Source organism: Chiloscyllium punctatum, chromosome 44 (genome assembly GCF_047496795.1).
Source record: "Chiloscyllium punctatum isolate Juve2018m chromosome 44, sChiPun1.3, whole genome shotgun sequence".
Taxonomy (NCBI): domain Eukaryota; kingdom Metazoa; phylum Chordata; class Chondrichthyes; order Orectolobiformes; family Hemiscylliidae; genus Chiloscyllium; species Chiloscyllium punctatum.
This window is the reverse complement of record NC_092782.1, coordinates 8,797,204-8,809,604: the sequence shown is the minus strand read 5'-3', so window position 1 is coordinate 8,809,604 and position 12,401 is coordinate 8,797,204. Positions and strand designations below refer to the sequence as shown.

The following is a 12,401-nucleotide window of genomic DNA, read 5'->3' as shown; positions in this document are numbered from 1 at the left end:
GCATCATTCATGACTCCTCAAATATTGAAGCATCTTATGTTCATATGTTGAAAGACCTGGACAACATTCTGGCTTACGCAATTTGAAAAACTATAAACTTCCATCCAGTCCTAAACATTTTACTACTACTCTCTACTTGGTCTTTTAATTATTTTTTCATATCCAGACAGCCAATGCTCCTTTGATCCCATGGGCTTCAAAACTGGTGAGAAAAGTAGGCCAAGTTAACTACTTACTTGCCACTCCTTGCTCAAATTTCGCCTTGTCTGTAGCTGCTCTGCACGTCTCACAACAGCAGGTTGGTTCACACGGACTCTGGATATCCAGCCCAAATCTGAATGGAGAATCAGAACATGAAACATGTTGCCTTTCCCCTCTTCACACAGAGCAGCACAACAAACAAACTAAAACAAGTTGTCAAGTTTGCAAGCAAAATCACATCGACCAGTCTGTCAATATCAAAATAATTGCTAACACTGAAATTAGAAGAGTAAATATTCACCCAAAAAAGCCTGCAAAACAAATTTGGGTGTCCTCAATATAAGGACACTTTTGGCACCTCACTATGAAACCACATGCTGCAAGTATTCAATACAGACAAGCTAAAGTTGGCCAACCAAAACCTCTCATCTGTATCTATTGTGAGAATATGAGGACAGGCTTTACTGTCATTTAATCAGAGAAGTGGTCTCTAAAATCTGTCTTGGGATCGGTAAGAAAAGAACAACCAGAAGAAGAGGAAGCAATAGCGCTTCAATCTAACATGGCTAATGTACATTACAAGACTACACTGCTGATGGCAATCATAGTTCAAGGCATGGTACATATGCACAAATGCCCATTGTCAATGGACATCCAAATTACCGAGGCATAGTGCCAGCTTACAAATGTCATGAAAATACTACACTACTTGGCAACTATACAATAATTTCATTTTCTTAAGACTTCTCTCTTCTCCAAAATGTCAACATTCCTCCTTAGATACAATGTTTTCTCACACTTCATCAGATTCTGGAAGCTGAGCTCAATTCCCAATAGCAGCCTTCAAGGTTGAACTTTTTTGTATTATTGATAATTCTGTGTATGTGAAACATGATAAGATTCACTATGTGCTAACCAGTTCCTACGGCAACTCCGTTCTCAAAATTAACTCAATTCACGTGCATTATTTCAGCACCGTAACACTGCATCATTCAGCTGTCTTGGATTTATGCTGCTGAAATCAAATTTAAAATAAATTGTAAAATCATGGGGACATTGGACATGGTTGATACACAGGCTGCAATGCAACAGACCGACCTTGCGGAATAGGATGTACTTTGCATAAGATCCTTGTCACTGACTGACCCTCCACCATTCAGCTTATGAAAAGTGCATCATGGTATAAGCTACAGACCATGCCTGCACAATCTGCTTCTCTATTATTCTCCTTTCCACTTAATATCCTTAGAAATGCCATTTTGAAATAGAACAGATACACACTTGCAAATCCTTTCATGCATTTCACACATGCCACAGTAACCACATTTCAAATAAACCAAAACTTACAAATATTAGAAAATGCATTTTCTTCAAGGCTTAAATTTCCAAAGATCACATTAAACACATTATGAATCTAGCTTATACCTAATGCATTACGGTACCAAGATGATCTCTGCTGAATATTAGCCAAGGATCCTCCATTGCCTAACCAACCACTATCACCACCTCAATATATTATACTTTTCTTTCAATGGCACTTCTTTGTCTTTTCAGGACTAGAGAAGAGTGGAATTGTCAAGTACTGTTTATGTACACTTGTGCGCAATTCCATTGTGTCATTAGAACAACTTGCAGAAAGAGGCTTCACAGCAGTTTAAGAAAATTCCTGTGAAACACCTTTGAAAAAGTGAACACTTCAAACATCAGACTTGGAGATAATCAAAACAGATTTTCCCTTCGCCTGCCATGCTCCTTTTATATCAAGGGGCTCAGCAAAAATCTTTATTTTATTGGTCAGTTTAGGGCCATTTATCCATCGAGATCTAAGTCTGGTTTCATCTTCGCACCTTCCCCCAATATTGCGTCTTCTCTTGCTTTTGAACTTCTGTGGTGTCCTTTCCTCGGAGCCATCACTTTGGTTTTCCAACATGAAGTAAACATACCACACAATGATGTACTTACAACACACAAAGAGGGTTCAGTAAAAATCAATGGATGAGATGAAACAAATAAAATCAAGCCTGCTGACCCGTATATTGTTTTCCTCCTTGCTGACATGCAGTATTCATTGATTAGGTGCGATGTTTGTGTTTGGAATTTAAAGATTTTACCTTGGTGCAAGTTGTTTTCAAATCTGTTATACCTGACAGGACAGCTTCCCAAATGAGGTTGAGCAAAGTTTTGGGATCATGAGATTAGATTAGATCCCCTACAGAGCGGAAACAGGCCGGTCAGCTCAACCAGTCCACACTGACCCTCCAAAGAGTAACCCAACCCCCAGACCCATTTCCCTCTGACTAATGCACCTAACATTATGGGCAATTTAGCATGGCCAATTCACCTGACCTGCATATCTTTGGACTGTGGGAGGAAACTGGAGAACCCGGAGGAAACCCATGCAGACACGGGGAGAATGTGCAAACTCCACACAGATAGTTACCCGAGGCTGGAATCGAACATGGGACCCTGGTGCTGCAAAGCAGCAGTGCTAACCACGCTGTGAGGCAGTAATGGCTACCATGCAACTCCGACCAAGTGAATAGCTGTCAGGCAGCTGTAAATCTTCAGATTATTATTCAAACTGCAGGCACAATCTAAATGCTTGAATACCAGGTCTGGCTCATCCAGCAGTGTACCTGGTAGGCTCTAACATGCTTTTAAAACAATTAGATTTTGTATAACCCTTTCTATTCCACAGATCTCACTAATGGTGTCACACTAATTTTCCAGCCTTCAAATGGGGTCCTGGTGGGAAAACATTTGGAAACCTCTGCCTCACATGCTAGAAGCTGAAAAGCTGCAATGGCCTAACACCTTTGAGAATTGCTCTATTTGATATTTTACCTAAATACCGTATATACCAGTGTAAAAGTCAATCTCATGTAAAGTCAACCCTTTATTTTTGGCCAAACAATCTTGTAGTTTCCATAAACCTCATATAAAACGTCAGCCCCATTATATGACATTATAAACCTCTTACAAAGGAAACTGCCCATTCCCATTAACCCACTTAAATGAAATCGCATTCATTCATACCAGTAACTCTACTCATTGCTATTTGTTTACTATATTGCGTCTCCATTTATTCAAACTCTACTGAGCCCACTTGGTTTTCTACAGCATGTTTTGATTCATTCAGACTGGTACTAAGTCTGTCGATAGTTATCGCATTTTGTTCACGACACATGAAAAGTTAATATCATTAAAAAGTTAATCATTTTAATTGTGCCAATATATCGGAATAAAAATGAGCTATTTTAGCCATGTATATCTAACTCTAACAAATTTGTTAATGTTGCTGAGGTTCATAACATATGAGTGTGTATGGGAGGGAAATGGAAGAATTTGGCGAGAACGTTCAAGAAGCCTATACATTCAGAATTTAATAAATGTTTCATTTTAAGTGTGCCATTATACCAGGCCATGACGATGTTAAACAGTGTGATTTTGAAAGATTTCAATGAATCCTTGACATGTTAAATACTGGTATGTATAAATAAAGTTTCCGACCAGTAATTCATTCTTCTTTCTCTTGCTTTTATCTGGTAATTACCGTCACTGTAATTCAATGTTTTTCTTCTTTACCTGAGATTAATTGTGCAATCAAATCGACTTCTGCTCATAATACGGTATTTTGAACTGCAGCATGAATTTCAGTCCCTCAAAGCTAGTACCTGTGTATTAGTCAACCCTAAAAACTGAACCTTTAAAAATAGTCTAAAAAGTTCGACTTTTACACGAGTATATACAGTCGTTGCAATTACTCAGTAAACAGTACTCTAAGGACACAGTTACATAAGAAACACAATACATGCAAAACACAATTACTCCTCCAAAATTATTAAGTGCATAAGTGACCCTCAAATATCCACAAGACAAGTTCCAATTTACAGGAATGGATAGCTTTTTGAATGTCTTCAAAAGACGTTACTTGCTTGATGGAGCCAAGCTGGATTGGATACATTGCATTGTCTGTTTCAATTTTGTACAGCAATTTCTATGCAAGACTATCAGAGAAACTTACTTTCGGTGCAAAGCACTTGCACTTTGAGATTATGGAGATACTTTATATGTAGCTTTGAGATTCTGTGAAAGGCAAACTACGTGTAAGAAATCCCAAGGAGTTCTTTGAGATAGTAATGTGCTATGGGCAGAGAGAAACCGGTGAATGTACTATACAAAGATTTAAAGAAAACATTTGATAAAGTGCCAGATCGAAAATCATTGTGGAAAATTAAAGCCCATGGGTATTGGCTAAGAAGGCACAAGGAAGCTACAAAAAGATATTGGTTGGTTAAGTTAGTGGGTAAAGGTCTGGCAAATGGAGTATAAAATGGGAAAGTATGAAATTATCCATTTTGGGAAGAGGAATAAGCACAAAAAAAACACAATAGGGGGAGATTATAGAAGCACCTGAACGTCTTAGTGCTCAAATCACAAAAACTAAGTATGTACATAAAGTAAGTAATTAGGAAAGCCTGAGTTAACAGAGCACTGGTGAGACTACATCTGGAGAACTTAGTACAATATTGGCCAACTTATTTAAGGATACATGTATCTGTGCTGGAGAGAAGGTTTACTAGTCTAATACCTGAAACGGGTGGGCAGTCGTACAAAGAAAAGTTGGTCAGGCTAGGCTTATGTCTGCTGGAATTTAGAAAAGTCAGTGGTAACTTGATTGAAACAAAGAAGACCTTGAGGAGTAGTGACAAGTTACATGTGGACTGGATGTTTTCCTTGATGAGAGAACCAAGATCCAGGATTCACAATGGAAAATCAAAAAGTTGTCCACAGAAAATAGAGATGAGTTTTTTTTTCCTCGTTAGTTTTTAAAGAGATAGTAGTCGCACTAAGTTGCAAGATATTAGAATCAGGGAACATGACGACTTTTAGACGCATTAATTTCTCCAGTATTATTTCTTTATTAAAGTTAGTTTATTTAAGCTCCTTGTTCACACTAGACCTTGGTTGCACACTCATTTCTGAATGGCTTTTGTGTCTTTATTGTAAAGACAAATGCAAAGCACTTGTTTAATGCCTTTACCTTTTCCTTGTTTCCCAATATAATTTCCAATGTCTACTGCCTCTACTGAGTCCATGTTTAATTTTGCTGACCTTTTGTTTTACATAACCAAAGGAATTATGTCTCTTGCTATTTATTCCTATATTTTATCCCATCGCTTGGTCCTTCTTTGCTGAATTATAAAAATCGTCTGAATAGTCAGGCTTCTTTTTTGGTAACATTACAATCCTCTTCCTTTAAGGGAATATTATTTTTAACTTCTCGTTATCCATGGCTGGACTAATTTTCACATAGGTCTATATTTTTCAAGGGAATGTTGAAAATCATGAATTAATTATTTAAATGTCAGTCAAGGCTGACACTGGAGAATCTGAGAGATGTTCATGGTTCTTGCTGTGCTTTTCTTTGGACTTTAAAATCCATACTTATAAATAGTAATAAAAACCAAAACAATTTATCAATTTTGTCGTGGAAATGCAATCAATTATATACTTGCATTGCAATCTCCATAGTGGCCAATAAATCCTAAAAATAAATTTAAATTTTCAGTTAATAGCTGAAAAGATTAGACAAAATATTACTATTTGAGGCTTTTACTGTGACAAAAGACTAACAGCATTATTGGCTTAATATTCTTTGTGAAGACATGTTTTAAGCCACACATCAGAACATTCCCCTTTTCCTAAAGGCCAACCAAAAGTACACTTCACATATCCTTTGTTTTTTTAAATTTGACGTTCAATTTTCCTAAGTTACTTGTAACTTATGAGGGTTCACTTCTCTTATTTTCTCAGCCTGGCGATCTTTTAATCTCGGAATTGTCTTTCAGTGAGGATTTTCCCTCAGATTCTGCCTCTAGCACAAACCAGAAGAATCTTCCAGACTTGTTTTAACTTATTAATTCAGTCTTTTCAATCACAATACGAGTTCTCTCTTTATATAAATTAAGCAAAAAAAAAACACATGAATGATGGAAATCTGAAAAAGAAATTCCTGGAGTAACTTGGCAGGTCTGGTAGTAACCGTGGAGAGAAAGCAGAGTTACCTTCTTCAGTTATCTCCTATTTGACGAACAGCTTGCTGTCTTTAACTGCTATTTCTATCCTGGATCTTGCAGATGAATCTTGTCTGAGTTTTCACAGATATCTTGGACCCTAGATCTCCTTAATGCCCATTGCCATTGTAAACGCAGAACACTTGGGAGGACTGAGTACAGCATGTGGGCTCCTTATTTTACAAAATATGTAAATGCATTTGAAGCTTTTCAGAGAAGGTTTATAATACAAATAATTGGAATGGGTGAATGTCTTGTGAAGAAAGGTTGGACACACAAGGCTCGACTCCACAGGAGTTTAGAAGAACAAGAGGTGACTTGATTGAAACATACAAGATCATTCTCAACAAAGGTACACGTGGAAAGGAAGTTTCCTCTTGTGAGAGAATCTATAGCTCAGTGCCATTGTTTGATAAATCCGCTGTCCTTTTAAGACAGAGACAATGAGGTATGTTTTCTCACAGAAGACAATGTTGCTTTGGAATTCTCTGTCTTATAAGGTAGTGAAAGTAGAGTCCCAATAATTTTAAAACAAAAGGTAGATAGATTCTTGATAAACGAGTGGTATCAGAGTTCATGGAATACAGAGCAATCAGATCAACCAGGATCTAATTGAATTGGAGAGCAATCACAAGATTAGATTATAATAGATTCCCTAAAGTATGGAAACAGGCCATTTGGCCCAACAAGTCCACACCAACCTCTGAAAAGTAACCCAACCAACAAAGAGTCAAATGTCTACTGCTGTTTATAATTCCCATGTTCAGTTTTATACATTTGAATCACCCTGGGTCTTGTATCTAGTTAAAAATATGCACAATCCTCACATGTTCAATTTTCTTTTAAATTGTTAGTTTACTTCCAATATAAAGTACAATCCAAAATTCTCAATGCAGTGAGCAGACTTCCAGGCTATTAGGTTAGATACCCAAAGTATGGAAACAGGCCATTTGACCCAACAAGTCCACACCGACCCTGCAAAAAGTAACCCACCTAGACCCATTCTCCGAACCTAAATATACCCGACTATTGCACCTAACACCAAAGGCAATTTAGCTTGGCCAATTCACCTGACCTGCACATCTTTGGATTTTGGGAGGAAACCGGAGCATGCGGAGAAAGCCCACGCAGTCATAGGGAGATTGTACAAACTCCACACAGTCAGTCAGCCGAGGCAGGAATTGAACCCGGGTCCCTGGCGCTGAGAGGCAGCAGTGCCAACCACTGAGCCACCGTGTCACTATTGATGGTTCACACAGACCAATACCATTATCTCCAACTGCAAGCACCTATCTGCATGTTAGCATAAAACATTCTGCACCACCGTTAATCTATAGCAGTCAAATCACCCAGATTATCTGTTAGATTGTTTCAAGAACATGATCCCTTTCATTTTGTCCTAAACACTCTCGCCCCGAAATTGAATTATGTTATACATCCTATGGGAAAGTTTTTTAACTAGTAAGGAAATCCAGTGACTTGAAGATAAAGCAGGAAATTGAAGTTGAAGATTATTAGATCAGCCATGACCTCCTCAAATGTCAGGGCAGACTCAATTGGCCTCCTTATATATCTCATGGTAACAGTTATATGTTATACATGTTTAGTTTGATTCTTTGAAAAGAGAACAATGTATATTTATAAATAACATTTGCATTCATGCAAAGGATTTGCCAATTTTGTTCAGACATTATGTATTGTTATGCATCAGTTTTTAATGGATCAGAATTATCTCACTACTAACTATGAAATGGCTGGGCAATTTCACCATTATTAGGCTTTAAAACAGATTTGATCAAGTGTGTATTTACAGTGCAACAGTTCTACACACATCATTTTACATAATTAACAGAAAGCAAGACAGTAAAACTTGCATTTACACAGCAGGTTTCATGAACAGAGCTAATTATAATCACTAGCATAATACAGGAAATACAACAGCCAATATGCAAACAACAAAATACTGTCATGACTAGTTAAAGTAATACGAAAGAAATTAATATCACCAATTGCAAATGGAGTGAATTAATTTCAATTCACACTATCTAAACCATTTATACCTGAAAGCCCACAAAATGGTGCCAATGTTTTTTTTATATTATGGAAGACTATGTGGCCCTATGCAGCTTCATGAATACAAAAGGCAAAACGTGAGACACGCTGAAATAGTGAAACAAAACCAGGTGATGAAAACATTCAGCAACTTTGGCAATACGTGCGGTGAAAAATAAGGCATAACGCTTGAAATCAACCGGGAGAAAGTGAGGACTGAAGATGCTGGAGAGTCAAGAGATGATCAAGTGTGGTGCTGGAAAAAGCACAGCAGTTCAGGCAGCACCTGAGGGTCAGGAAAGTCGACATTTGAGCCATAAACCCCTCATCAGGACTGGGGTGGGGGGGGGGGGGGTGTTTGAAAGGTCAGCCTGACAGACGGGTAATGGTGTCTCTCAGTATAGGTGCTGCCTGACTCGCTGTTCTTTCACCCTGGTGACCATTCCTGGACCCTGCCTGTGGGCCCCACCTGGAGGTGTCCAACTGATGGATCGCGCAGAGACTTTAACCCCGAGGGTGAGGGAGGGGGGACGGGGGTGGGGGGAGGGGGAGAGACCCCCCACCCCCCCAGAGCTCAGCTTCCCGGGTCCCCCCAGTTACCGGCTCGGTGAGCCCTCACCATCACTTAACCCTCTGTCACTAACTCCCCGCCGCCGCCATTCCTTACCCAGTGGACAGCCGCAATTCCGGGCCGCCATGGCGTCCGACACCGAGAACTTCCGGTCTGTGCGTCACTTCCGCCAGAGCCCAGCCCCGGCCAATCACAAAAGGGACTGCAGGTCAATCTCCATTGGTCATACCCTCAATCAGATCACCCAGTATGACAGGGCAGACAGTGAGGATACTGGAGATCTGAGGGGAAAGGTATGGCACTGGATAAGAACAGCAGGGCAGGCAGCATCCAAGGGGCGGGAGAGTCAACGTTTCAGGTATAAATCATTCCTGATGAAGGGCTTATACCCCAAACGTCGACTCCCCTACTCTGCAGATGCTGCCTGACAGGCTGTGCTTTTCCAGCACCACACTTTTCAACACCCTCTCGTCAGCTTCAGGCACATTATAATCGAGGCCATCTCATTAGCTGTCCATTAGAAAATTAGTCTGGATGATACCCATTGTGCCATTAGTGCAGTAGAGTCCATCACATCCAGTGTGGATGGAATGCACATTTTAGAATTGACTTACCACATGCATTTCCACATGGCACAAACCAGGGGCTGGATACAAACAGAGAAACGTTAAACCAGTCCTTCCACATAGTTAACACCAGCAAGTATTCTTGCAATCCTTCCTTACATTACTTCCAAAACTTTATCATTAGCAACAAAAAAATTGAGCAGATTCTGACATTCAACTTAACAAGCCATGGCAACTTAAGAATTGATGGGCAGATGTTTGAAGCTAAGTAATCAATTCTAGCAGTTTGCTAACTATGTATGCAAGACCAATAAGTCTAGAATGACCTTGGCCTGTTTCAAAGAAAGTTGTAAAAATGAGTCTATTTTAACTTATGTTACACAAGCCATGCCCAACTCTGTTTGGGAACAATATAGCCATGTATTATTTATCACATCTTAAAACCTATCAAGACTACTCATCAAATCTCTAACACTCCATATTGTTGCCCTATCTACAGATGACTAATTTTTAAAAGCAATTCAACTACAGTTTGTGTCAAAAGATGAAACCCTTAGAGTTAATGCTCGATTGATGTCAGTTATCTACAAGAAATTTTAGCTGCATTCTGAAACATTACCATTCTTGTGCCAGGCCATTTAATTGCCTTATCTGGAATCAGTCATGTAGTGAACTCATTTTCATCTGCAGTGGCTCATTAACCCACATCCGATCAAGGCTCTGGCACTAAAAACACTCAAATAGCTTGAAATTAAATTGTATATAACAGAATAAAGTCACTCACATGATCTCCCCTCATGCACCATCAGAGCTGTAAGAAATCTATCTTTTGAGGGTTACATTATCTGAATTTCCAGACACAACTATACACCTCTCCCTTCAATTTTATTCTCTCTAGTTTACGGTAGGAGCTCAAGGCAAAAAACTAAGTTTGCTTTCTCTAAGGAACAGCATTTGACTTGCTTTTTAAATAAAGTTTGTGATACTTTTTTTTCCATGCAGATACTCGAGACTTCACTCAATCTCCCAGCACGAACTTCATTTGGGAACAGGAACACGGAAAATTATAAGCTGTTCCATCACTAACTCAGCAAAACAAGTGGACTCTCCCTACTGGCATGTCAAAATACTGACTTCTAATAAGTTACTTATAAATTGATTAGTTACCATTTAACATTAACATCCTTAATGTTGAGTAAAAAAGAAAGAAGATATGGCAATACATCCATTTAATCATTCTGATAAGCATTGAACAAACTTCCTCTTCAGTGGCCTGCATACACACACCTTTCCCCAGCAGTTGCACCCTCAAACCATTTAAAGTGCTAAAGGGATCAAAGGGTATGTGGAGAAGTGGGAACAGGCTACTGAGGTGAATGTTCAGCCATGATCGTACCAAATGGGTGGAGCAGACTTGAAGGGCCAAATGGCCTACTCCAGATCCTTTTTTTTTTAAACCGTTCTTCCCAATCCCCCCCCAACCCTTGCATCTCAGCCTAATAATCTTATCTTAGTCCCCAGGGTCTGCCCCCTTTTCTAAACTCATATTGAAAATCTGGGCTCCATTTATTAGAAGATGAAGGTGGTAAAGGTGGTTTTGAATGCTATGAACCAGAACAAGCCCCTACAAAACAGGTCAAGGAGTTAGCCTAGATCCTAACTTATTCTTACTTTAAAGGCAAGTGCCAGTCATTGTATTCCAGGTAATTTGATTGGTATCAGGCTTGAAGCAAAACACGCTTTATTAATATATTTAGTTAAAATACAGACAAAAATAAAATTGGCTTAACAATCAAAATACTGATTAACTGTTCCAATATAGTAACTCCCCATAAACACACCCTCAGCAAAAGTAAAGCCAGTAAATTAATTGTCTCACATGCAATTCCAGTAGGAGGAAGAGAACCCCAGCTTTTAGCTCTAACAAAGAGGAATACCAATTTCAAGACCACAGCAACTGCTAAAGTTAAACTAAAAATCCTAGTTCTATGGAAGCTTGACCCCACTCATGCAGGCTGCTTCTATTGTTCCAACTTTTAAAAAAAACCCAAGGCCCCACAAGCTGTTAACTTGGCTCTGAGCAGATTGTTTTTCACCTCTCTTAACCGCTCTTCATTAAAAAAAGGGGCAAAATACATCTCTTAGAACCACAGTATTGTCACATGAAACATCAGCAGCTACATGCATTCACTAACCTTTGCCACTAGGTGGAGCCTGGCCAATCTAAAACTACTGTTCAGTGAAGTTTTTTTTCAAAAAACATCTTTCCATCTATTATACATCATTTTCATCTTATGATCAGTGTTGTATTTTATTTTCTAAGTTATTTCAATTGGGAATGCACGCTGTACAAGTGGCATGTAAGTTTATACATTGTTTTTGAGCGATAAATGTAAAAAAGAACCCAACTCGACTTTGAAATTGATTCTTATGGGAATCAATGATTCACTTAAAGTCACAGTTTTCAGTACTGACAATTTAACTGTAAGCAAAGAGTTTGCACCACATGTTATGAGGAATTCAAACATTTAATCAATTTGTATCTGTGATATCAAATTAAGAAACCAGTTTATTGTAAGTCTGTGTTAGTGTATTTTTTCAACATGCACTATCAAAACAAAAGCAGCCTTCATAGCCTGACCCACTTTTTATTATTTTTAATCAACAGACACGCAACAACACATTTTTCGTAAGAGCATAATAACCCCATGTTGCAATTGGGAAAAGAAAGAAATGGACATATCAGGATCAGGCAGTAACTTAAAAAGGTTTCTAGTCAGCCCATGATTGGGCCACTGCATTAAACATAACCAGAGCTTTACAAAATGCTCACTGATCCAAGATGCTGTATATCATCAAAACAGTTGGCTGCAAAATTGAATCATTCCACATAGTCAACCTTCAGCTTAAAACATAAAATATAACATAGCTCCT

General features: G+C 38.7%; 1 protein-coding gene across 2 annotated transcripts in view; it reads right to left on the bottom strand.

Annotated features, from left to right (window-relative positions):
• The window catches only part of dera (deoxyribose-phosphate aldolase (putative)), a 47,485-nt gene extending 37,027 nt beyond the window's left edge, over nt 1-10,458 (bottom strand). Inside the window, exons 1-2 of one of the 2 annotated variants that reach the window (XM_072562192.1) lie at nt 10,252-10,458; nt 237-334 (exon numbers count right to left, since the gene is read on the bottom strand). In XM_072562192.1, the coding sequence (XP_072418293.1) occupies nt 237-334; nt 10,252-10,273 (120 nt within the window). In that variant the 5' untranslated portion in view covers nt 10,274-10,458. Of the gene's footprint in view, nt 1-236; nt 335-8,997; nt 9,106-10,251 lie in introns of those variants that run through there. The other variant, XM_072562191.1, reaches the window with a different exon arrangement.
• Between the last annotated feature and the right edge of the window lie 1,943 nt (nt 10,459-12,401).